A 27,286-nucleotide genomic window follows, 5' to 3' on the forward strand; every position below is an offset into this window, starting at 1 on the left:
TACCACTTAGGCGGTGTTTTGTTCTACTGATTTTTATTTGTATGAACTAGTTTTCGGCTTATTAGCCCATCTTCAGATAACCACTGGCTATTTTTTACATGAGATTTTTCGTGCACTCTGCTTTCGAAACTAAGTTTCTGAAGTTGCTTAAGAAACCACATTCAACCTTAGGTCACGATCCCCACCATTTATGAAACACCGGTAAGCTATGAAACAATATTAACTAAAAGGTTCTGGAAACCTAGTGATCTTAAGATTGCTATATACCACGGTCATTTCAAAAGTTCTGCACACTGTATGACATAATTGAAGAAAATCATTTATTTTACAAAACCTCTTTACAGGGCTTCAATATAATCTCCATTCTTGTTTATGACAGCTTTCCAACGTTTTGGTAACTTCTATATTCCGGATAGGGCACCTTCATTGTTGAGCTGTGGTATAATTCGATTCATCTCACTAGAATCTTCATCAGTTGTCTCTAACCATTTTCCATTGTGTAGTTCCTTCAATCTAGGAAACGAATCAAAGTCTGGTGAGCTCATGTCAGTACTGTACGGTGGATGGCGAAGTATTTTTCAATTGTCGAGCGTTTCTCTCACTGGTAGGGCAACATGCGGTCTTGCATTATCGTGCAAAATGAGGCACCAGCTGTAAGCATGTCAGGTCTTCTTTGACGAATTTCGGACGCAAAATATTTACAGAAACAGCCTGAAATACGCATCTGTTACATATGACCTATGCGGCACTTATTTGTAGCTGTAAATCCATTCACGTCATACGCAAAGATCAGAATCAGTTTAATCTTTGATTGTTGGCGGCAGAAATTTTTCGGACGTGCAAAGTCAGAACTTTTCCATTGAGAGACTGAAACTTCAGTTCCAGCTCAAAACCTCGTATACAGGTCTCATTAAGTGCAAATAATCCTTTTCGGAAAGTGTCCTTTTTCTGTTCGATAACGCTGAAGCTGTTCTGCGATTTTTTACGACCTGCTTTCTGCTCTTTACTCACATCATACGGAACCCATCTGGAAGTAAATTTTCCCATCTTTAACATTTAAATTATTATTATATGAACTGAAGTGATAGACATTTTAGCCTCAGATGCAATTTCCTTGTACGTTATTTCGCCGATCTTTCCTCAAATTGTCATTAACAATGATTTCAGATGAGTAGTATGCCGCAGCTGATGGTCATCCACGATTTCGCTTCCCCTCAGAGCTTACCCGACCTTCACGGAAACGAGCAAACTACCGTGATACTGTCCTACGATCCACTGCATTATTCCTAAAGCGCTGTCTCAAAGCGCTGTAAATGTCCGTTCTTTGAACGCAGGGGTTCAACTTCGATGTGGCAACGCTGGTCAGCACATGTAACCCGACTTGACTCCGTTTCAACTTCCATTTTAAAACTGAATAACTCTCGACACAGTCACACGCACCACCAAACGCATATACGACCGTCAGGCCTCAAGTATCACTCACAACTGATACGAATTCCAACTTGATCACACCATCGTAACGGTCGGCATGTGTAGTGCGCAGGGCTTTTGAAATGGCCCTCGTATACAGGGCGGTCCATTGATTGTGAACGGGCCAAATATCTCACGAAATAAGCGTCAAACGACAAAACTACAAAGAACGAAATTTGTCTCGCTTGAAGGGGGTAACCAGTTGGCGCTGTGGTCAGCCCGCTGGATGGCGCTGCCATGGTTCAAACTAATATCAACTGCGGTTTTTTAAATAGGAACCCCCTTTTTTATTACATATTCGTGTAGTACGTAAAGAAATATAAATTTTTAGTTGGACCACCTTTTTCGCTTTGTGACAGATGACGCTGTAACAGCCACAAACATATGGCTTACAATTTTAGACGAAAAGTTGGTAACAGGTAGGTTTTTTAAATTAAAATACAGAACGTAAGTACGTTTGAACATTTTATTTCGGTTGTTCCAATGTGATACATCTACCTTTGTGAGCTTATTTCTGAGAACGCATGCTGTTACAGCGTGATTACCTGTGAATACCACATTAATGCAATAGATGCTCAAAATTATGTCCGTCAACCTCAATGCGTTTGGCAATACGTGTAACGACATTCCTCTCAACAGCGAGTAGTTCGCCTTCCGTAATGTTCGCACATACATTGACAATGCGCTGACGTATGTTGTCAGGCCTTGCCGGTGGATCACGATAGCAAATATCCTTCAACTTTCCCTACAGAAAGAAATTCGGGGACGTCAGACCCGGTGAACGTGCGGTGTGGTGCTTCGACGACCAATCCATCTGTCATGAAATATGCTATTCAATACCGCTTCAACCGCACGCGAGGTATGTGCCGGACATCCATCACGTTGGAAGTATGTCGCCATTCTGTCATGCAGTGAAACATCTTGTAGTAACATCGGTAGAACATTACGTAGGAAATCAGCAGACATTGCACCATTTGGATTGCCATCGATAAAATGGGGGCCAGTTATCCTTCCTCCCATAACGCCGCACCATACATTAACCCGCCAAGGTCGCTGATGTTCCACTTGTCGTAGCCATCGTGGATTTTCCGTTGCCCAATAGTGCATATTATGCTGGTTTACGTTACCGATGTTGGTGAATGACGCTTCCTCGCTAAATAGAACGCGTGCAAAAAATCTGTCATCGTCCCGTAATTTCTCTTGTGCCCAGTGGCAGAACTGTACACGACGTTCAAAGACGTCGCCATGCAATTCCTGGTGCATAGAAACATGGTACGGGTGCAATCGATGTTGATGTAACATTCTCAACACTGACGTTTTTGAGATTCCCGATTCTCGCGCAATCTTTCTGCTACTCATGTTCGGCTTAGCCACGACAGCAGCTTGGGCATCATCATTTGTTGCAGGTCGTGGTTGACGTTTCATATGTGGCTGAACACTTCATGTTTCCTTAAATAACGTAACTATCCGGCGAACGATCCTGGCACTTGGAAGATGTCGTCCAGGATACCGAGCAGCATACATAGCACAAGCGCGTTGGGCATTTTGATCACAATAGCTATACATCAACACGATATCGACCTTTTCCGCAATTGGTAAAAGGTCAATTTTAACACGGGTAACGTATCACGAAGCAAATACCGTCCGCACTGTCGGAATGTTACGTGATACCACGGACTTATACGTTTGTGACTATTACAGCGCCATTTATCACAAAGCTAAAAAAGTGGTCCAACTAAAACATTCATATTTCTTTACGCACTACACGAATATGTAATAAAAATGGGGGACCCTATTTAAAATAAACGAAGTTGATATCCGTTTGACCTATGGGAGAGCCATCTAGCGGGCCAACGATAGCGCCATCTGGTTTCCCTCTTCAAGGTAGACGAGTTTCGTTCTTTGTAGTTTTTTCGTTTGAAGCTTATTTCTTTCGTCAGATATTTGGCCCCGTCACTATCTACAGACCACCCTGTATATTGTCATTTCGGCTCAACAGTACGGCGTAGTTCAGCAGATACTGCTGCCAGTTACTGATAACGGGAATAACTGCCACGTGTTCTGTGACTGCTACACTGATGAATTACCGCATCCGCAGTAGCAGATGCGGAGGGATACTGTTTGCGCATTTGGTAATACGAATAAGTTTTTTTCCGGAAGTTATTTAAAACTATTATAAATAACCGTTACGGGAAAATAACGGCGATAACTGGTATCTGAAACTGTTTAGCTCTTTCTTACGAGCGACCCAGGAACGAACGATCTGCCCTCACAGCTTTACTTCGACTAGTACCCTTCTTACTCCCGCTAGTAACTTTCAAATCAGCACACACTTCGCTGCAAAGTGAAAGATTTGTTCTGTATACAATCCCCCTCCTCAAACTATGACTAAGCCATTTCTCCGCGATTTCCTATCTTCCAGAAGTTCTACACTAGCGTAGTATGTAGGAGAACTTGTGTGAAATATGTAATATGGACGAGACGTAATGGCATAAATGAAGCTGTGAGGGCGGGTCGTGAGTCGCGCCTGGCTACCTTAGTCGGTAGAGCATTCCACAGGCAAAAGTCCCAGGTTCGAGTCCCGGTCCGGTACACTGTTTAATCTGCTAAGAAGTTTCAACTGTTGATTCGTTATACAGGGAGGAGAAACACAACTTGAAAATAATGAAGGAGCATGGTTGGGAACGTTGAATTGGGCAAAATCTTCCATACAACCACACGTTGATGATCCACCGTTGTAGAGCTATGACCGTAAAACAATAGCGAATCAGCGACGAGTGCGCGAAGTTTGTCCGAGAAGCAAACGTGTTTGGGTGCGTCCAGTAATGACGTTAGGTTAGTCCAAGTTAGGTAAGACAAGCATTAGCCAGTAGACATCACACAGAATTCGGGTCTAGCGAAAACAGCCATGGACACTAATTTAAAGTTTGCCTATCTTTGACTGATCAGTTGAAAACCATTAAATTCTTCTACACTGACAAATAACTAAGCTCGTTATCAAAACAGCCATTAGCTGGGTAATTTAGTTTCATTGCACACGTTTCTGAGAGCTCATCTCTGATTGGCTATCGTTTTACTTATGCAGCTCGACAAGGGTGCGTTTTCGACTGACAGCTGTGTCAAAAATTTTGCTCTACTCGACACTCCAGCCATGCCCTGTTTCTGACGTTACGATCAGCTTCATTTTCGTCCACCATGCAGGTATTCAAATGGTTCAAATGGCACCGATCACTGTAAGACTTAACATCTGAGGTCGTAAGTCCTCTAGAACTTAGGACTGCTTAAACCTAACAAACCTAAGGACATCACACACACTCATGCCCGAGGCAGGATTCGAACCTGCGACCGTAGCGGTCACGCGGTTCCAGACTGAAGCGCCTAGAACCGCTCGGCCACACCGGCCGGCCCATGCAGGTATTCATAATCTCTTCTCATCTATAGGGATAGTGACCAGAGGCACATGAATCAAAGAGCAACGTGTTTTCGCAACTTCATTAATCACCAAGATACATGCATCAACCTGTTTTTGTTTTAATGGAACTTGTATTTTTTGCGTCAGGGTAGAAGATATATGAGACTTATTTAGCGATATAGTTCTTTAGAAGGTCCCCCCTCCCCCAAAGAATCAAAACATTAAAATTGGATTTTTGTGCTGTTGTTATTCATTGAGGAACGCCACATATTACTTGTGTTTCACTCGATGACAGTGTCATTTGTGACAGGAAACCACGAATCTACTCGCACACAACTGAAACACGGTATTCAAAGCTTTCTGGAAATCTAGAAATACGGATTCAATTTGAGATTCCCTTCTGAGAGCACTCGTTACTTCGTGAGAATAAAGAGTTACTGTGTTTATAAGAACGATATTTTCCGAACCCATGCTGACCATAGATCGATAAATCGTTTTCTTCAAGGTAATTAATGTTCGAACATGATGTTGTTGTTGTGGTCTTCAGTCCAGAGACTGGTTTGATGCAGCTCTCCATGCTACTCTATCCAGTGCAAGCTTCTTCGTCTCACAGTACCTACTCCAACCTACATCCTTCTGAATCTGCTTAGTGTATTCATCTCTTGGTCTCCCTCTACGATTTTTACAATCCACGCTGCCCTCCAATGCTAAATTGGTGATCCCTTGATGCCTCAGAACATGTACTACCAACCGATTCCTTCTTCTAGTCAAGTTATGCCAAAAATTTCTTTTCTCTCCAATTCTATTAAGTACCTTCTCATTAGTTATTCGAAATCTTCTCTTCTTGTCTAAACTATTTATCGTCCATGTTTCACTTCCATGCGTGGCTACACTCCATACAGATACTTTCAGAAACGAGTTCCTGACACTTGAATCTATACTCGATGTTAACAACTTTCTCTTCTTCAGAAACGCTTTCCTTGCCATTGCCAATCTCCATTTTATATCCTCTCTACTTCGACCATCATCAGTTATTATACTCCCCAAATAGCATATCTCATCTACTACTTTAAGTGTCTCATTTCCTAATCTAACTCCCTCAGCATCACCCGATTTAATTCGACTACATTCCATTATCCTCGTTTTGCTTTTGTTGATGTCGTCGGCGAACCTCAAAGTTTTTATTTCTTCTCCATAGATTTTAATTCCTATTCCAAACCTTCTTTTGTTCCCTTTGCTACTTGCTCAGTATACAGATTGAATAACATCGGGGATAGGCTACAACCCTGTTTCACTCCCCTCCCAACCTCTGCTTCCCTTTCATGCCCCTCGACTCTTATAACTGCCATCTGGTTTCTGTACAAACTGTAAATAGCCTTTCGCTCCCTGTATTTTACCCCTGCCACCTTCAAAATTTTAAAGAGAGTATTCCAGTTAGTACTGTCAAAAGCTTTCTTCAAGTCTACAAAAGCTAGAAATGTACGTTTGCGTTTCCTTAATCTATCTTCTAAGATAAGTCATAGGGTCAGTACTGCCTCACGTGTTCCAACATTTCTACGGAATCTTAACTGATCTTCCCCGAGGTCGGATTCTACCAGTTTTTCCATTTGTCTGTAAAGAATTCGTGTTAGTATATCGCAGTCATGACCTATTAAACTGATAGTTCGGTAATTTTCACACCTGTCAACACCTGCTTTCTTTGGGATTGGAATTATTGAAGTCTGAGGGCATTTGGCCTGTCTCATACATGTTGCTCACCAGATCACCAGATGGTAGAGTTTTCTAGGACTGGCTCTCCCAAGGCTATCAGTAGTGCTAATGGAATGTTGTCTACTCCAGGCGCCTTGTTTCGACTTTCAGTGCTCTGTCAAACTCTTCACGCAGTATCATATCTCCCTTTTCATCTTAATGTACGTCCTCTTCCATTTCCATAATATTGTCCTCAAGTGCCGCGCCCTTGTACAACAGACCCTCTATATACTCCTTCCACCTTTCTGTTTTCCCTTCTTTGCTTAGAACTGTGCTTCCATCTGAGCCGTTGATATTCAGACAAGTGGATCTCTTTTCTCCAAAGGTCTCCTTAATTTTCCTTAGGCAGTATCTATCTTACCCCTAGTGATATGTGCCTCTACATCCTTACATTTGTCCTCTAGCCGTCCCTGCTTAGCCATTTTGCAACTCCGGTCTATCTCATTTTTGAGACGTTTGTATTCATTTTTGCTTGCTTCATTTACTGCATTTTTATATTTTCTCCTTTCATCAATTAAATTGAATATTTCTTCTATTACCCAATGATTTCTAATATCCCCGTCTTTTTACCTACTTGATCCTCTGCTTCCTTCACTATTTCATCTCTCAAAGTGACCCATTCTTCCTCTACTGTATTTCTTTCCCCCGATCTTGGCAATCGTTCTCTAATGCTCTATCTGAAACACTCTACAACTTCTGGTTCTTTCAGTTTATCCAGGTCCCATCTCATTAAATTCCCACCTTTTTACAGTTTCTTCAATTTTAATATACAGTCCATAATCAACAGATTGTGGTCAGAGTCCACATATGCGCCTGGAAATGTATTACAATTGAAAATCTGGTTCCTAAATCTCTGTCTTACCATTATATAATCTATCTGAAACCTTCCAGTGTCTCCAGGCCTCTTTCATGTACACAACCTTCCTTCATGGTGCTTGAACCAAGTGTTAGCTATGATTAAGTTATGCTCTGTGCAAAATTCTACCAGGCGGCTTCCTCTTTCATTCCTTGTCCCCATTTCATATTCACCTACTACTTTCCCTTCTCTTCCATTTATTACTATCGAATTCCAGTCACCCATGACTATTAAATTTTCGTCTCCCTTCACTACTAGAATAATTTCTTTTATCTCATCATGCATTTCATCAATTTCTTCATCATCTGCAGAGCTAGTTGGCATATAAACTTGTACTACTGTGGTAGGGTGGGCTTCGTGTCTATCGTGGCTATAATAATGCGTTCACAATGTGTTCGTTGCAGCTTACCCGCACTCCTATTTTTTATTGGTTATTAAATCTACTCCTGCATTGCCCCTATTTGATTTTGTATTTATAGCCCTGTATTCACCTGACTACAAGTCTTGTTCCTCCTGCCACCGAACTACACTAATTCCCACTATATCTAACATTAAACTATCCATTTCACTTTTTAAATTTTCCTACCTACCTGCCCGATTAAGAAATCTGAAATTTCACGCTCCGATACGTAGACCGCCAGTTTTCTTTCTGCTGATAACACGATATATGTTCCAAAATCAACGTCAGTGACCTGGGTCTGTAATTCAGCAGATCACTCCTATATCCGTGACATCTGTAAGCTTCCAATCTGACGTAGGGCCAGATCTTTCGTCGTTAGAGTGGTTGCATATGATTAGTAATTATAGAGCTATTATAGCAACATACATCGAGAAGTATCCAATTGGTATGCAGTTTGGACCGGAAGACTTCTTTTATTAAGTGATTTCAATTACTACGCTACATTGAGGACATACATGATGAGTCACTATTGCCACCACGAGTAACTCCGGAAGTATGATAAGATCTGAAAAGTATGTGGGACAAATTGCATAATATGAGGTAGGTTTTTTGTTGCTAGGTGGGGTCGCTTCAGAGGTACGAATGTCATTTGTAACAGTAAGGTCTTTGATGGTCAACGAAGGTCACAAAGCCCAAAGGAAACACTTCGATTTTGATCAGATTTAAATGTATTTTAGCGAAGAGAAAAATAAGATACATAGAATTTTTTACACGTGCCCACACGCCCTTAGTTGAGTTTAATATTTATGAATGAAATAACCTTGAAACGGTATCATAAACATAAAGAAACTTCAAATAGAACTTCTATGGTTTTTTAATGAACGCTACAACAGTTCACCCAGTTCTGAAGAGGAAGTAATTATTTTTCGAAATCTCCCCCCCCCCCCACCCCCGTCCCCTTAATTTGTTTGTATTTCCGACATTGACGAACAGCAAAAGGTACAGCATTGCTAATACCGTATGGCTGGAGACGTCTCTATATCGCTGTATACGCGTCCAGTATGTGTCCGCTTCAATGCCGGTTATCAAGTTGGATATATAGTCTTTCAACTTTATGAAATATAAAATATTTTGTTATATTTGAAATTGTTTGTATTTTATTGCTGTAACATATTGTTTGTATTTGTGTCTTCTTTTTACATTTGGTATATCTTTTCTTTATTTTCAAGTTGCAGCCTTTTCAGATTTAATTGCGTTATATTTCAAATTGTTTTTATATTATTGTTGTAACGTTATTGTAAATGTTTAGAATACTGAAAAAGACACAGAATTTTTCGGGTCAAAAGTGCTGAATGCACTTTGATATAGAGATATTTTTAGCTTATTTCTGAGAAATGCATCTTTGCGATACCATTTCATCATATAGGATTGAATTTGGTATTAGTGATGCTACACGTTTTGCTATTAGATGTCGAGATGAAAAACAAAATAGCGGGGCACAGGAGGTTTCGAAAAAAGTGACTTTTTCCATCAGATCTGGATGCGCGATTGTAATGTACATTAAAAACTATAGAACATTTATTTGAAGTTTTATTTAGTGTGTGTTGCCGTTTCAACGGTAGTCATTGAGAAATACTAAACTCAATTTTTTTCAAGGGTGTGTTTCACTCATTTAACGGTCGTATTGCCGGTATAAAAATATTCGCGTGAGTTATTTTGCTGTACACTACAACATATTCAAAGCTGATCAAAATATAAGTGTATTCCTTTGGGTAGGTTTACTTTGTAGTTACTCACGTCGGTAGCAAATCTTAATTCGAATTGTGGAATAGTCACTTCGCTTTCTTTGGTGAAGGAGTTTCGGAAAACCGTATTTAGTAATTCGACTTTAGTGGCAGTGTCATCGGTAACATAACCATCGCTACCGCGCAGTGAGAGAAGGTAGTGATTGTCTCTTGCGGCTGTGGTATTTCTTCGAGAACAGTTAGGTGCTAATCGACCTGGAATTTCTTCTGCACTGTGAAACACCGACCCCGCTGTTTCTGTAGGCGCTGCCACAGCGGCTGGCTGCAATATCCGCGGAGCGGCCGTCGCGGGCAGCGAGCGGCAGTTTGCGGCTTCTCCCGCGGGCTGTTTACGCCGCGCTGAGCGCCAAAGCCGGAGCGAGGGAAGCATCCCCCGACATCGCTCCGCCGCTTTGATTCTCATTTCGCCGAAAAGCTCCTCTGAGCCTGCGGCGGCCTGCCGGAGTAAATAACCCTTTGTGAGGAAGCTCCATTGTCTGAAGAGATACCATTTTCTCTCGCCATACAGGCCGCCTGAAAACGACGTAAAGCGTTCGAAGGATTCCACGAAGTACGTGGAGTAAGGCTTTTGCGGACTGTGGCCTCCTACGTACTTGACTCATATACGACCGCATAAAACTGTTATCAAAATTCCCCGAGACGTCCACGGGTGAGACTCACTCCTATAACCAACTACAGTGGAAGATTTTTCTTTTTTTATCCTTCGATTGACCATCTAGAATCCAGCAACAACCTCAGTTCTTCTTTCTTGAACGTTCCCTTTATTTCCAGAACAGCTCCATCTGCTCCCAGTGTTGTCTTTTCCTTTTTTCTACCTGTGTTGTTCCCCATCTACTATATCTTCTCTCTAGGTGACTTAATTAGTTACTTACACTACTGGCCATTAAAATTGTTACACCACGAAGATGACGTGCTACAGACGCGAAATTTAACCGACAGGAACAAGATGCTGTGACATACAAATGATTAGCTTTTCAGAGCATTCACACAAGGTTGGCGCCGGTGGCGACGCCTACAACGTCCTGACATGAGGAAAGTTTCCAACCGATTTCTCATACACAAGCAGCAGTTCACCACAGTTGCGTGGTGAAACGTTGTTGCGATGCCTCGTGTAAGGACAAGAAATGCGCACCATCACGTTTCTTACTTTGATAAAGGTCGGATTGTAGCCTATCGCGATTGCGGTTCATCGTATCGCGACACTGCTGCTAGCGTTGGTCGAGATCCGATGACTGTTAGCAGAATATGGAATCCGTGGGTTCAGGAGGGTAATATGGAACGCCGTGCTGGATCCCAACGGCCTCGTATCACTAGCAGTCGAGATGACAGGCATCTTATCCGCATGGCTGTAACGGATCGCGCAGTCACGTCTCGATCCCTGAGTCAACAGGTGGGGACGTTTGCAAGACAACAACCATCTGCACGATCAGTTCGACGACGTTTGCAGCAGTATGGACTGTCAGCTCTGAGACTCTGGCTGCGGTTACCCTTGACGCAGGAGCGCCTGCCATGGTGTACTCAACGACGAACTTGGGTGCACGAATAGCAAAACGTCATTTTTTCGGATGAATCCAGGTTCTGTTTACAGCATCATGATGGTCGCATCCGTGTTTGGCATCATCGCGGTGAACGCACATTGGAAGCGTGTATCCGTCATCGCCATACTGGCGTATCACGCTGCGTGATGGTATGGGGTGCCATTGGTTACACGTCTCTGTCACCTCTTGTTCGCATTGACGGCACTTTGAACAGTGGACGTTACATTTCAGATTTGTTACGAACCGTGGCTCTATCCTTCATTCGATCCCTGCGAAATCCTACATTTCAGCAGAATAATGCACGACCGCATGTTGCAGGTCCTTTACGGGCCTTTCTGGATACAGAAAACGTTCGACTGCTGCCCTGACCAGCACATTCTCCAGATCTCTCACCAACTAAAAACGTCCGGCCAATGGTGGCCGAGCAACTAGCTCGTCACAATACGCCAGTCACTACACTTGATGAACTGTGGTATCGTCTTGAAGCTGCATGGGCAGCTGTACCTGTACACGCCATCCAAGCTCTGTTTGACTCAATGCCCAGGCGTATCAAGGCCGTTATTACGGCCAGAGGTGGTTGTTCTGGGTACTGATTTCTCAGGATCTATGCACCCAAATTGCGTGAAAATGTAATGATATGTCAGTTCTAGTATAATATATTTGTCCAATGAATACCCGTTTATCATTTGCATTTCTTCTTGGTGTAGCAATTTTAATGGCCAGTAGTGTAGTTGCATCATGTTCCACACATCATTTGGACGATTCTTTTATCGAAATGATGTAGGAGGAGTCAGTTTGCAGGATATGTATACATGATTAGTACTAAAATTAATGAACACATTATTATTTTATTCCTAATTATGCAACTACATTTAAAAACTAGTTGTTGATTTTTTCACAGCCTACCACTTTTTAAGAATAAACTCGTCAATGCATAAGAAATAATTTCCACAAGAAATAATTTTAAATTACACTTTAAACTTGCTCTGGTACCTATCAGACATATTGTTATTAGGCCCGTGATTAAAAATTTTTATTGCTGCACACTGAATTATCTTAACCACTGGCAGCTTTAACAACGGGTAAAAAAGGTCATTTTTCCTTCCATTGTTGTAGGAATGCAAATCACTGTTATCAGATGATGACAGATTATTTATGACGAATTTCACTAGCAACAATATGTATTGGCAGTTAAAATGCTTAGCTCCTTGAAGAGGTACCTGCATAACGTCCGTGGGTTAACACATGTTATTCTTACTGCTCGCTTTTGTGAAATCAATAGTTTCTTTCTCAGTGAGGAGTCATCCTGAAAATTATTCCATACGACATTAGTGACTGGAAATATGCAAAATATGTCACGAGATTGATACGTTTTGTTTCAAGATGTACAGTTATACGAAGGGCAAAAGTAAACGAACTTAAATGTTTCAACAACTAGAATGAAATTTTCACTCTGCAGCGGAGTACATGCTGCTATTAAACTTTCTGGGAGATTAAAATTGTGTGCGGGACCGACACTCGCGCTCGGGACCTTTGCCTTTCGCCGGAAAGTGTGCTACCACCTTTATTTTAAAAACAAATAATCTCATTTTGTTCGATATTGTTCGTTGAATTTGTTCGGGTCGCACGTCCGACTACACCAGTTTAGGATGTTCGTTGATCCGTTCACTCAGATTTTTTATTACAGAGTGTAACTAACCCTCTGACCGAACACACTGAGCTACCGTGCCAGCGTCATCTGAGCTACCCAAGCACGACTCACGACCCGTTCTTACAGCTTTACTTCCGCCAGTACCTCGTCTACTACCTTCCGAATTTCACAGAAGCTCCACGCGGCTCCCTCCGTCGGAGGTTCGAGTCCTCCCTCGGGCATGTGTGTGTGTGTGTGTGTGTGTGTGTGTGTGTGTGTGTGTGTGTGTTGTCCTTAGCGTAAGTTAGATTAAGTAGTGTGTAAGCCTAGGGACTGATGACCCCAGTAGTTTGGTACCATAGGAACTTACCACAAATTTTTAAAATTTCACAGAAACTCTCCTGCGAAATTTACAGAACTAGCACTTCTGGAAGAAAGGAGAGCTTCTCTGAAGTTCAGGAGGTAGGAGACGAGGAACTTACGGAAGTACAGATGTGAGGACGTGTCGTGAGCCGTGTTTGGGTAGCTCAGATGGTAGACCACTTGCCTGCGAAAGGCAAAGGTCCCGAGTTCGAGTCTCGGTCCAGCATACATTTTTAATCTGCCAGGAAGTTTCAACTAGAAGTAGCACAAACATTCTTCACTGAAATTAATACAATTATAAAAATTCTAAAGAACAAAAGATCTTGTCGGATTGATGGAATTTCAAACAGAATTTGAGAAGTTGTTACAACATAATAAGTAATGTTCTTAGTGATATATGCAAGGAAACACTGGCACAGGTAATTTTTCCAGACAGTTCAAAATACGCAATTATTAAACTATTTCATAAGAAGGGTGACAAGACAGACTTTAATAATTATCGTCCAGTTTCCTTACTGAAATCATCTTCCAAATATTCGAAAAAGTAATGCATTCAAGAGTAGTCGCATATTTAAGTAGAAACAATTTGCTTAGCATATCAGAGTTTGGATTCCACAAAGGTTACTCGGCTAGGAATGCTATTTATACATCCACTTATCAAATAGAACAAGCTTTAATTAATAATATATCGCCAGTTGGTATTTTTTGTGATCTCTCCAAAGCCTTACATTGCGTAGATCATGACACTCTCTTAGAAAAACTCATGTTTTTTGGTTCAAAATGGCTCTGAGCACTATGCGACTTAACTTCTGAGGCCATCAGTCGCCTAGAACTTAGAACCAATTAAACCTAACTAACCTAAGGATATCACACACATCCATGCCCGAGGCAAGATTCGAACCTGCGACCGTAGCGGTCGCGTGGTTCGAGACTGAACTGATGGCTTTTCATTTAGCTGCTTTGAAACATACTTGACAAACAGAATGCAAAAGGTTGTTCTTAATAATTCAGACAATGTTGGACAGGTAGAAAATTATAGTGACTGGGGTAAAATAATCACAAAGGTATTCCTACAGGGTTCAATTTTCGCACCACTGATATTCCTTATGTATGTGAATGACCTACTTAACGTTCATCAAGCAATATTGGTACTTTTTGTAGACGATGCTAGTGTCATAATAAACCCCTTTAGAAAGAAATCAATAGAAGAGTTAGTAAATGATATTTCTCGAAGAGGGGTCTTCTAAATTTAGTATTTTAATTTTACATGATTTTCAAGGCGGAAGAAATAATAAATCGGTAACAACGTGGACAGTAGAAAGGGAAAGAAACAGTGGCAGAACACGTCAACGGCAGGGGAGGCGGAGGAGATGGACTTCGGAAGTGCGAAGCTGGCGAAAGAGGCAGCTTGTTGTCCAAGACTAAATGGACAGAGGGCACGACCGTTCCACATGTTAGTGGAGGGCCTTGGTAGCATCTGTCTCACATCTTAGTGGCGGCTAGATCAATAAAATGCAAGGCTGACAACATCGTCTTATTTTGGGAATTCATGGGTGACCCCCGCATTTCCTGCTCACTACAGTTTACAATTTCAGATTGCAATATGGAATAAAAATTTACAATTTTCGAACAATTATATACTACAATCGACTATGAGAGGAAATTCGTAACTACAATAGCTTGTTTAGCAACTGTAAAACTGACAGTTTTTGTCACATAGTACAATTCAACAATTTATGTAGACTTCAAGGTGACAGATCTCTATTTCATAGGCACGGATTGGACATAAATATGGAAAAACCGCGAGAAATTCATGCCTGAACGTAAATCCAGACGCTAGTGAAGCCTGCAGGTTGCGCTGTTATTTTTAACCACGAGCGGCCCCTGTGCGATGTCCTCAGTAGGGTGCGAGTGTCAGCCGTGATGAGAACAGAACTCTAGTTGTGAGTGCACTATGTCGAAGCTAAGCGAATTCGAACGTGGGCAAATTCCTGGCGCTAGTAAGGAGGGTGCTTCCGTAGCCGAGGTAGCCGAACAGTCAGTTGTTTCAAGAGACGCCGTGTCGATCATTTATACCGCGAACAGGGAAAGCGGAGACACATCATCCGGCAGGTCACAACGCGGACGAAAGTGCGTGTTGGGAGATCGTAACTTATGATCATTGAGGATTGTGACAAAAATTAGAGGACGAAAAGTGCAAAAGTCACTGCAGAGCGGAATTTCGCAATCGCGAGCCCTGTCATCACCAAAACAAGTTCTCATGTTCTGTCGTCTCTCTAGCTCGACCGCCTCCTTCTGGAAGCTGTGTTCGACCATGGTTCACCCATTCCTGTCAACATCGTCGAATACTGGCATTCAAATGCCGAACGATTTGGCGGTTACTCCAACCAGCGTCTTTGACGCCAACTACACGCCCTCTCTCAAATGCAGACACGTGGGTACATCGTTCGTGAATCTGTCTGCGAGACATAGTTATTGTCCAGCTGAGTACACGGAACGAAATTCGCAAAGAAGTTATGCCCTGGTATCGGAATATCACCTGTTTACTATCCTACTGCGCTACAACATGAGATACATTCAATCCATTGGCCACCAAATTTAATAATTTTGCATTTTCTGCCAGCACTTTTGTGACGCTTTTGCATAACGTCTTCAAAAAAAATTGGTTCAAATGGCTCTGAGCACTATGGGACTTAACATCTATGGTCATCAGTCCCCTAGAACTTAGAACTACTTAAACCTAACTAACCTAAGGACAGCACACAACACCCAGCCATCACGAGGCAGAGAAAATCCCTGACCCCGCCGGGAATCGAACCCGGGAAACCGGGCGTGGGAAGCGAGAACGCTACCGCACGACCACGAGATGCGGGCCATAACGTCTTCGTTAATTTGGTTTTTTATTTATCTTTTTTATACTGAAGGTTAGAGAAAGCAAACAGGAGCAATTTTTAAAGGAGAATATACCAAATTTTTACCTTTCTTCCAATTTTGTACTCCATGAAGCGTACGTGAACTGATGGGAAAAGTCTGTCTGCAATAGTCACATTTTATTTAAAATGATACAAAACTTTGTACGAAAAATCATAATCTCCGTTTCTAAGCTATGATAGATGTTTATTCTCCGGAATGTCAACGTTTAATTTAACTATTTGGAGAGACATTCCATGCAGCGGTGGAATATTAACATTACGCAGTCAGACGCCTATTTAGGATCTCGAGCGTACCTTGTATTGGGGAAAATACTCTCTCCTGGCGATTTATTACGTTCCCTTAACAGCTGTGGAACACCGTAGCATAATAATATTAGACAGATCTAAATTATATTCCGGACATTAGCGCTTGGGATCATGACTATCTATTCAAAATGGTTCAAATGGCTCTAAGCACTATGGGACTTAACATCTGAGGTCATCAGTCCCCTAGAACTTAGAACTACTTAAACCTAACTAACCTAAGGACATCACACACATCCATGCCCGAGGCAGGATTCGAACCTGCGACCGTAGCAGCAGCGCGGTTCCAGACTGAAGCGCCTAGAACCGTTCGGCCACGGCGGCTGGTGGGCTCTGTATTCCTTTGAGATATGCCAAGGGAAGCGTCACATTTTTAGTCTCACAGCATGCTACATAAACGGAATGTTAACAACGAACTAATTCTCTATGTGTCACCTACCGATATTCAAAACTTTGACGACGTGGTACTAAAAATACTCTATTCTCCGTTTTGACTTTTCTGTGCCTTTAATGGGACCTTCTTCTGGCCTCCCTTCCCATGCTGAGTGACAGCTCCCAATCCCTCAACAGAAAAGGATAAGTAGAATCCAACAGTGAGTTGGAGACAGAATGCTTTAGACTCAATGACGCTGCCAGGTACGTCAGAAATTTTCATATTAAAATCGGTATTAGCTTATTGCGGTTGAACTCCTCGAACAACTCTGATCAGTTTTGGCTAAAGACATTTTAGGGACTAATAGTGAGCAAAACAGGTATTCGAAGTTCGACGAAATCAAAAGCGTAGGTCCATGAAGAAACATCACGTTATTACTAGATGAACACAGAGGTTAACAAGGAAGAGAGACACATGCTGGCAATCCTTCACAGAGCTGTGAACAACTTACAGTGAGAGTACAGCAGCAATCACATAGGCCGGACAGCATTCTTAGCTCTACAGACATCGGTGTGCTACGTCCAAGGGGCTACAGGCATATGGAAATAACATTTAGAGTGAGGGCAATAGACATCCACAACCGCAAACCACAGCCACAGTATCTACGGGGGATGGAGACCATGCTGGTTGGGAACTGGAGAGCACCGCATGCAGCCAATGGCGATACTCACTGGCGACAGCACGCGCTGTCAACGGCGGGACCAGGCAGCGCGGACAGCTCCATGATAGCGTGCGGCGAACACCTGCAACACACACCACACCAATGCAGCACTCTCCGTCCAGGCCGGCGACGACACCTCCAGGTACGTGGCTCAGAGCTGGCCACGTCCAGCCGACATTGCGGTACGCATCACCGTGTAACACAACACCCACGGTGGTGGTGGCCGAACATGTGGTAAAACATGATTAATGTGGTTACGAGTTGGAAGATTACGGCCACTACCTTGTGACTGGCAGCCGCGAGGACGGGTTTTGAAGAAATCAGACTGGGACTGGTCAGTGGGGCCTGAAGCTAACACAGAACTGTTAAAAGCAGAGCACAGCGGTCACCCGCGCTTGAGGGACCATACTGCAGGTAAGAGAAGAGCAGTACTACTGTTTTCCCCAAGTCTGGAAAGGTGTGAAAACTCCAGAACTACACTTCTCTGATGAAGTGGCTTGTAATGGCGGCCTAGGTGAAAGCAACGAAGTATGGAGACGTATTCTTTCATGAAATTTATAACTAGCTTTAGGAAGGCCTTACACGGTAACCAGATATATCAAAATAATGCGACAGTGAGAGGAATTCATTGCCTTAAGGTAGCATCAGTATTATAGTACACTACTGGTCATTAAAATTGCTGCACCACGAAGATGACGTGCTACAGACGCGAAATTTAACCGATAGGAAGAAGATGCTGTGATTTGCAAATGATTAGCTTTTCAGAGCATTCACACAACGTTGGCGCCGGTGGCGATACCTACAACGTACTGACATGAGGAAAGTTTCCAACCGATTTCTCATACACAAACAGCAGTTGACCGGCGTTGCCTGGTGAAACGTTGTTGTGATGCCTCGTATAAGGAGGAGGAATGAGTATCATCACGTTTCCGACTTTGATAAAGGTCGGATTGTAGGCTATCGCCATTGCGGTTTATCGTATCGCGACATTGCTGCTCGCGTTGGTCAAGATCCAGTGACTGTTATCAGAATATGGAATCGGTGGGTTCAGGAGGGTAATACGGAACGCCGTGCTGGATCCCAACGGCCTCGTATCAATAGCAGTCGAGATGACAGGCATCTTATCCGCATGGCTGTAACGGATCGTGTAGCCACGTCTCTATCCCTGAGTCAACAGATGGGGACGTTAGCAAGACAACAACCATCTGCACGAACAGTTCGACGACGTTTACAGCAGCTTGGACTATCAGCTCGGAGACCATGGCTGCGGTTACCCTTGACGCTGCATCACAGACAGGAGCGCCTGCGATGGTATACTCAACGACGAACCTGGGTGCACGAATGGCAAAACGCCATTTTTTTCGAATGATTCCAGGTTCTGTTTACACCATCATGATGGTCGCATCCGTGTTTGGCGACATCGCGATGAACGCACATTGGAAGCGTGTACTCGTCATCGCCATACTGGCGTATCATCCGGCGTGATGGTATGGGGTGCCATTGGTTACACGTCTCTGGCACCTCATGTTCACATTGACGGCACTTTGAACAGTGGACGCTACATTTCAGATGTGTTAAGACCCGTGGCTCTACCCTTCATTCGACCCCTGCGAAACCCTACATTTCAGCAGAATAATGCACGACCGCATGTTGCAGGTCCTGTACGGGCCTTTCTGGATACAGAAAATGTTCGACTGCTGTCCTGGCCGGCACATCCTCCAGATCTCTCACCAATTGAAAACGTCTGGTCAATGGTGGCTTAGCAAGCTGGCTCGTCACAATACGGCAGTCACTACTCTTGATGAACTGTGGTATCATGTTGAAGCTGCATGGGCAGCTGTACCTGTACACGTCATCCAAGCTCTGTTTGACTCAATCCCCAGGCGTATCAAGGCCGTTATTACGGCCAAAGGTGGTTGTTCTGGGTACTGATTTCTCAGGATCTATGCACCCAAATTGCGTGAAAATGTAATCTCATGTCTGTTCTGGTATAGTATATTTGTCCACTGAATACCCGTTTATCACCTGCATTTCTTGTTGGTGTAGCAATTTTAATGGCCAGTAGTGTATTTACGATGTTTATGAAACGTGTATTCCTGGCAAATAAAAATTTCTACACAGCGTATAAGACGCTAGCTTAAGGTGTCAGCTAATGCCACTGACTGTCTCATATCTGTGGCCCCTGCATAACTAGAGTTACAGCCCGATTAATTAATAATTAATATGCAAATCATATCAGAATTTTGAGTTCTCGGCAGTCATACAATATATGAACCAGCACACGAAACCTAGTTTCCTTTAACCTTTGCTATAATATGAAACGGATGTTGTTTTCTATTTGACTTAACGATGATCTGGGTAAGTAGTTATCCTAGCACCTAATACAGACGCAAGGCAATTGAACTGCGTGACTCTACTCTAAATTCTTACGTATTTGGCCGTCAGTTTGGAAGGGACCTGGGTCAGTTGGCAGTGTGGATTCTGAAACAATCGATTTTGGGTGCTGAGTAAGTCGTGTATGTGAAATACCTTTAACTCTTGATGAGACTTAGCGTAATTTCGGCGAGTTTGCCGATTGAACCTGATTAACTACTGTGGAATTTTGAACGTTGTTTTTCTAGCGTTTTGGAGTGATTGTTTTTAGAGTGTGCTACAGACTTAAACTCTTACGAGTGCATATAGGGAGTTACATTTTGTGCGAGTTTGTCGTCATCTAATCACTTTGGGAAAGTTTCTTTTCTGGTCTGCATATTTTGTAAAAACTCAACAGCACTTTAGGTCTTCATTTATTGTATTTCACTGTGTAAGGCCACCATTCACAGAATGTTTTTGAACTGGTTTAAACAAACCTGATTTAATTTAAAATTTATATGTTTTGGTTTGGCACACTTGATTAATTCTCTGAGATTTATACTATTTATTCTTTCATAATAATTTCATTCACGTAATTTTGAAATTTCGCCAATTATTTACACATTTGCCCGTAATATCACTTCGATATTTATGAATTTCAGCCGGTGTTTCTGCATGGTGTGAATGGCAGTGGCGTGTGACCCACTCCTAAGAACGACAGTGAGCCGACATGATTATTCAGAGTCGCAAATTTGCCCCGCCTCTTAGAATTATATTTAATTACACAACTACAAGAAAGAGTAGGAAGATTAGAGATTGTCGGACCATTCAGGTGTTGGACTATAATAGTGATACAAAAACATCTCTCAGTATAATCAAGAAACTGTGTAAAGATCACATATGGTTTCCTAGTACTGCTTTTTGTTGTGTGTATTGCGATCAGAGGAAAGAGTCGCCAGCTGTTGTTTTTAGAGGTGTCGACGGAAATCCTGCGCAATTCCGGGCGAAGAAAGTATTTTCGTCACATGCTGACTCTCTCCAGATTCCGACGACATGGCAGCAGGGAAAAACCGGTTTGTCTCCTGCCAACGATGGACAAAGACATAATGTGGCCATAATCATAGTGATCTGTAGATCCAGATTTAAATTCAGAGGGAAGGAGAGCAACATGGCGACGGAGACTCACGGTCTGTATTTGAACATGCAGTTACGATTGATTTTTGAGTGTAGTGTGGCTGGGTGGCTGAATGATAAGGTGTGAGATTACAAATCCACAGGTTTAGGGGCCAATCTTCAGTCATCCCTAGGATTTGTTCCGTTATTCATCACTTCTTTCACCTCCGGAAATGATTTTTTAATACGACATACACCAAGGTGCTACATGATTCAGGGTCCATATTAAAATGTAGGGCCACTTGTAACTGGCAGGGTAATTCGAACACAACGGTCAGAGGAAAACAAGGGCGAGTTCCTCCAATAGGATATTGCATAACAACACTCCGTAATATTCGAATCGACTTTCAGGTTGAGGAAAACTTACCCAACAACTATGACAGTATGAAGGTCGTTGCTATGACAACTGAAATTGTGTGATTTTGTTCATCAAACAAACAAATATTAGTACACTAAATCATTACTGCACAATACCATGTTTTACAATTTCCTCGCCAGACTTTGGATTCCTTGGATTTTTAGATAGCTGAAGTGCGCTTTTTTCACAATACTGAATTTTTTCACGTCATTCTTACAAAATCTGACACCATCACGCGATTTTAGCACTAACAGAAGTAAAAATTATTGGTTGTAAAAAGTTAGCCAGAACTGTTTCAGTACTACTTCTCACACAAACACTTTTATTTTTTTCAGTAACTTACAGTGAATGATGAAACGTGAAACCTTTTATTTGCATTTTAATGATAGTTGACTGTATCTGAAATGTTTTCCACTATTGAAGTCTATGAGCTAATTTCTTCTTGAAATCTAATAGTAACATGATTCCTATCATCCGCTATATAAATGGATTTAATACAGTGTACTGACTAGACACGGTTATTATGAGACTCAAATGTGCAATTCAAATTGCTTATGTGAACTCTGCTGTGATTTCAGGGTACTAAACACAGAGGGAAAATATCATTAGTCCTACAAGTGTTATTCCTTAAGCAACGTATGTATAATCAATTGTTAAAGTTTTATTTCGTCACGTATATTTAAAACTGTAAATAATTCATATATTTAAAATTGTAAATAATTCAGGCTGCAATTTTACGAACTCTTTGGTTGACACTAGAGTGGCACTATTGTTGCGTGTGGACTGGGGTCGCGCAGCTGACGTTGCTACACGGTATTAGTTTCACTAACTGAATATGGACATAGTTAATGTTAATTGCCATTACTAAATGTAAGAACTACACACAATTACTTTGCTTAAAATTACTGGTAAAGCATGCTAACAGAGAACCACAGTGCTTGCTACAAATTCAGTAGGTGCTTAACAAGTATTACTACCGTTTATGGTGCTTTTTCCTAAGCTACATCACATGTACGTGTTTACTGTGTGTGGCTGCTAGTGCGACTGAACATAGAACTCAGATGCCAGCTTGTTACCATATTGTTGCAACTGTCAGTTGTTTCACTGATCTGCATTACGTGTCCCGACAGTGAGCCGCTGTCCCGGCAACCAGATGGCTACCAATGAGTACTGCGCTTCTAACAGATCATAGCCAGGCGTTGCTTCACCAAGTTGCCACGAAACCGACAGCATACACTAACATGATCATGATACAGTCTGATTGCGTCAGGACCAATAGTTTCATTATTAGGACAGTTGAAATGAGCAAACTGGGATTTCATTACATATCCTATAGATTATACCTTGACATCACTGACGACATTTGCTGTGTGACGTGATTTCTTTAATGAGAAGAGAAAATGTGCTAATAATTTCAATGGAGGTACTTTAGGTCTGAATTTCTCTTACGATTTCATTTCCTTTAGTACACACAAACGTCCGCAATCTATGCCTGCTTGCCTGCGGTGATGAATATATAAATAGCTTTACAAAATACACAAAAAGTATCTCCCAGCAGCAGAGGTCATTTAATTTGCAGCATGCAGGATTAACTGAACAATGGACTTGACCACTGAAACTGAAACTGAGCCAGTTGGTCTCACTTCACCTGTTCTGGGGAAACCTGTTTTGCACGGTGTCAAGAGGAAACAGATGTAAAAGGGTCTATTAATCGGCTCTATTAATCATCGACAGTTCAAACGTACGGCGAATGATGGTACCCGTTAGAGAACTGGCAGCAAGGGACAAGAAAGGACACCAGCTGTACTCAGTCTGTATGTCTGGGAGTCTCACTCAACATGTTGAAATGGCTATTCCATTGATGAAACAGGATGCGACCAACTGCAGATTGTGGCGCACGTTGGAACAAACAATGCCTTTCGTCTGGGCTCTGGTCATACTTGGGTCATTCCAGCAACTGGCAGAGAAGGTTGGAGTTTTAACGAAGTTCACAGTTTTCAGCATTGCCCCCAGAACTGATCGTGGCCCAATCCAGATAACGGCTGTAATAAGCCCAGAAGTATCAACGTAAGATCGAAAGAAATGACTCCCACAGGTGAGAGTATTAAAATACTAATGGTAAATTGCCAAAGTATTTGCAACAAAGTGCCAGAGCTTTAAATACTCCTGAAAAGCAATGAAGTTCACATAATAGTAGGTACAGGAATCAGGCTCAAACCTGAAATTGACAGCAATGAGAGTTTTGGGGAAAATTTAAGTTTATATCAAAGCATAAGCAAATGGGAAATATGAAGGTGGTATATTTGTCACAGTAGAAAAGAAACTCAAATCAGATATGGAAACTGAAGCTATATGTGATATTGTTTGGGCAAGTCTCAGTATCAAGGGTGGGCATAAAATGATATTTATACTCTTCTATAGCCCACCAGACTCATCTCCTGATGTAACCGAAAACTCTAGAGAGAACTTCAGTTCACTTGTACGTAAGTTCCCAATCATACTGTATCCATTGGTGGAGACTTTAACCATCCAACAATTAAGTGCGAAGACTACTGTTTTGTAAGTGGTGGGCGTGATAGGACGTCTTGTGAAGCATTACGAAACTCCGTCTCTGAAAACTACCTAGAACAGACAGTTAGGAACCCCAATCATAATCGAAATATATTGGATCTAATGGCAAGAAATAGACCTCTTTGATGATGTCCACATCGAAATTGGTATCAGTGAACATGACGCGGTTGTGGTAACAATGATTACCAAAGTACAAAGGAAAACTTCAACAAGAGAAAGGTATGTATGTTCAGTAAACTAGATTCAAAATCAGCAGTGTCATATCTCATTGAGGAACTTGAAACTTTCAGGAAAGGGCAGGAGTATGTACAGGAACTCTGGCTCAGGTTTAAAAGAACAGTTGACCACGCACTGAATACATATGCACCCAGTAGAACAGTTCATAATGGAAGGGAACATCCATGGTAGAAAATCACTGTAAAGACACTTTTAAAGGAACATACATAATACGTGTAAAACAAAGCGTAGGGCTATAGATAGCGAGATGCTGAATAAAAGGCGTATGGCTGTCAAGCAATGCGTGATGCCATCAATGACTACCGTAGCGGAATACTGTCAAATGATCTTTCACAGAACATAAAGAATTTCTGGCCGTATGTATAGGTTGTTAGCGGAACCAAAGTTAGTGCCCAGTCCCTAGCGAATGAGACAGGAACTGAAATAGAGGATAGGAAATGGTTAACTCCGTTTTCAAAGGTTCCTTTACAAGGGAAAACCCAGGAAAATTTACCCAATTTAATCCTCGTACCAATTGAAAAGATGAACGAAATAAGTATTTGTGTCAGTGGTGTTGTTACCGCTGAAATCATTAAAAGTGAACAGAGCTCCAGGGCCCCACGGAATCTCTGTCGGGCTCTACACTGAATTTGCGGATCAGTTAGCCCCTCTTCTAACTATAATCTATCGTAGATCCGTCGAACAAAAAACCGTGCCAGTCCTTGAAAAAAGAAGAAAGAACAGGCCACATTCGTCTACAAGAAGGGTAGTAGAAGTGATTCACAAAACTATCGTCCAATATCCTTGGCATCGATTTGTTGCAGACTCTTAGAACTTATTCTGAGCTCAAACATAATTAGGTATCTTGAACATTATTCCCTCTTCAGTGCCAACCTGCATGGATTCCGAAAACATCGATCATGTGAAACCCATATCTCATATTTCTCACATGATATACTGAAATCTCTGGATCAAGGCAGTCGGGTAGATGCAGTATTTCTTGATTTCAAAAAGCATTTGACTCCGTACCACACATATACTTATTGACAAAAGTACGATCGTATGGGGTACCAAGTAAAATTTGTGACTCGACCGAGAACTTTTGTTAGGGAGGACGCAGCATGTTCTCTTGGATGGAGAGTCATCGTCAGATGTAGAAGTATCTTCGGGTGTGCCCCTGGGACCGTGCTGTTCATGTTGTTTATTTATAACCTTGAATACACTATTAATAGTACTCCATCAGGTCTTCTGCAGATGATGCAGTTAACTATAATGAAGTACTATCTGAAAGAAGCTGCATAAACATTCAGTCAGATCTTGATAGGATTTCAAAGTGGTGCAAAGATTGACAACTTGCTTTAAATGTTCAGAAATGTAAAATTGTGCACTTCACAAAACGAAAACACGTAGTATCTTATGACTATAACATCAATGAGTCACTGCTGGAATAGGCCAACTCATAAGAAAACCTGGATGTAACGCTTTGTACAAATGGAACGACTACATAGGCTCAGACGTGAGAAAAACAGGTGGCATACTTCGGTTTATTGGTGAAACACTGGGGAAGTGCAACCAGTCTACAAATCACTCATACGACCGGTTCTAGAATACTGCTCGAGCGCGTGGGTCCATGTCAAATAGGATTAATTGGGGATACTGAGAGTATACAGAGAAGGGCAGCACGAATGGTCACAGGTTTGTTTCATCCATGGGAAAGGCGTCACAGAGATACTGAAGAAACGGAACTGGCAGACTCTTGAAGACAGACGTAGACTATCCCGAGAAAGTCTATTAACAAAGTTTTAAGAACCAGCTTTAAATGATGTTGCTATTCTGTGTTTAGTCTCCCGTGGTTATCGCGATTATGCTGTTATCCTTTCTTTCCATGGGTGGCAGCAGCGGTGTGTATCGATATAGGCACCTTGGACTATCTTTGGCCTGGCGCTTGTAGTTTCTGGCTGGGCTGTGTGCGGGCAGTTGGTCAGTTGGCGTGGAGCAGCGAGGAAATCTCCGTGGCGCATAGTTTGACCGGGCAGGCTGGCGGCCTCTATGTGGTTTCAAGAGTGTGTGGTGCTGTTTCCATTGCTACGAGGTTCGTGGCCCACCGATCCTGGACATAAAAGTTGAGTTTTGACTTAATCTACCAGCAAGTCACGACTGTTCACATTGTGTCGTTTGGAGTTCGTTGTCGGCTGCTGGGATATTCCCGCGAGCAACAACATGTGTTTTCAAGTTGGCAAATTTTAGGCACCCTCCTGTGTAGTTTAACTGTACTTGGTAATGTGAACTGAAGTGCACCAGCGGAGTCTTCTGCCTTGTGGCCATTAACGTTCCGGTTACCTGCCCTGGCCATTGACGTAAATTCAGGCAGTGTATCAGGTGAGTAGTTTTACAGCTCAATGTATAATTTGTTGTGGGCGCCAATACCTTCTACGTTGTTCCGTTGAACTCCGTTGTCTGCAGGTCGAGTGAAGCGGAGGATATGTTGTCGGTGGGTCCGTTGACTGTCTGTCGGTTGGGTTTTCGTCGGATCGACAATGGTTGGGCCGACTGCCTGTCTCACCTAAGCGAGCATTAGTGTTTGAATTCCAGGCCGAGCCTCGGAACTTCTGAGCGCCCTTGCGTGTACTACTTTTTCTTGTTTGTTGACGTGAGATGGCTTGGGCCTTCAGCCTAATTTAAGAACTGTTTTAAGATAAGGCTTTGCCTTTTAAATTTCTGTTTTTGGTTGAGCTTGAAGTTACTGGCTTTCAGCCGTTTTTAAATTAAAGTGGTCTTTCCCCTAAGGCATGAGATTGAATGGCGCATTCAGCTGCTAATTAAGTTCCAAAACTAGAGCTGTGTTTTTAAAAAAAAATTTCTTGGCTCTTACAATGTTCGATCAAATAAAAGGTTGTATGTTCGAGTGTAACTGACAGCAGCTTATTTTGGCCCCTTTCCACAACTTAAACTACTTGTCCTGTCCTGCGGATTTAGCAGGGCGTCTCATGATGACTCTAGGAATATACAACAATCCTCTCGTATCGCTCACGTAGGGATCCTGAGGATAGGATTAGAATAATT

The 27,286-nt window shown here is 42.2% G+C and overlaps 1 protein-coding gene across 1 annotated transcript in view; it reads right to left on the minus strand.

Moving 5' to 3' along the window:
* Positions 1-27,286, minus strand: part of LOC126413153 (uncharacterized) — a 1,175,329-nt gene that overhangs the window by 120,800 nt on the left and 1,027,243 nt on the right. The window contains exon 7 of the mRNA XM_050083048.1: positions 17,564-17,635. Within this exon, the coding sequence (XP_049939005.1) occupies positions 17,564-17,635 (72 nt within the window). The remainder of the gene's footprint in view (positions 1-17,563; positions 17,636-27,286) is intronic.

Source organism: Schistocerca serialis, chromosome 7 (genome assembly GCF_023864345.2).
Source record: "Schistocerca serialis cubense isolate TAMUIC-IGC-003099 chromosome 7, iqSchSeri2.2, whole genome shotgun sequence".
Taxonomy (NCBI): domain Eukaryota; kingdom Metazoa; phylum Arthropoda; class Insecta; order Orthoptera; family Acrididae; genus Schistocerca; species Schistocerca serialis.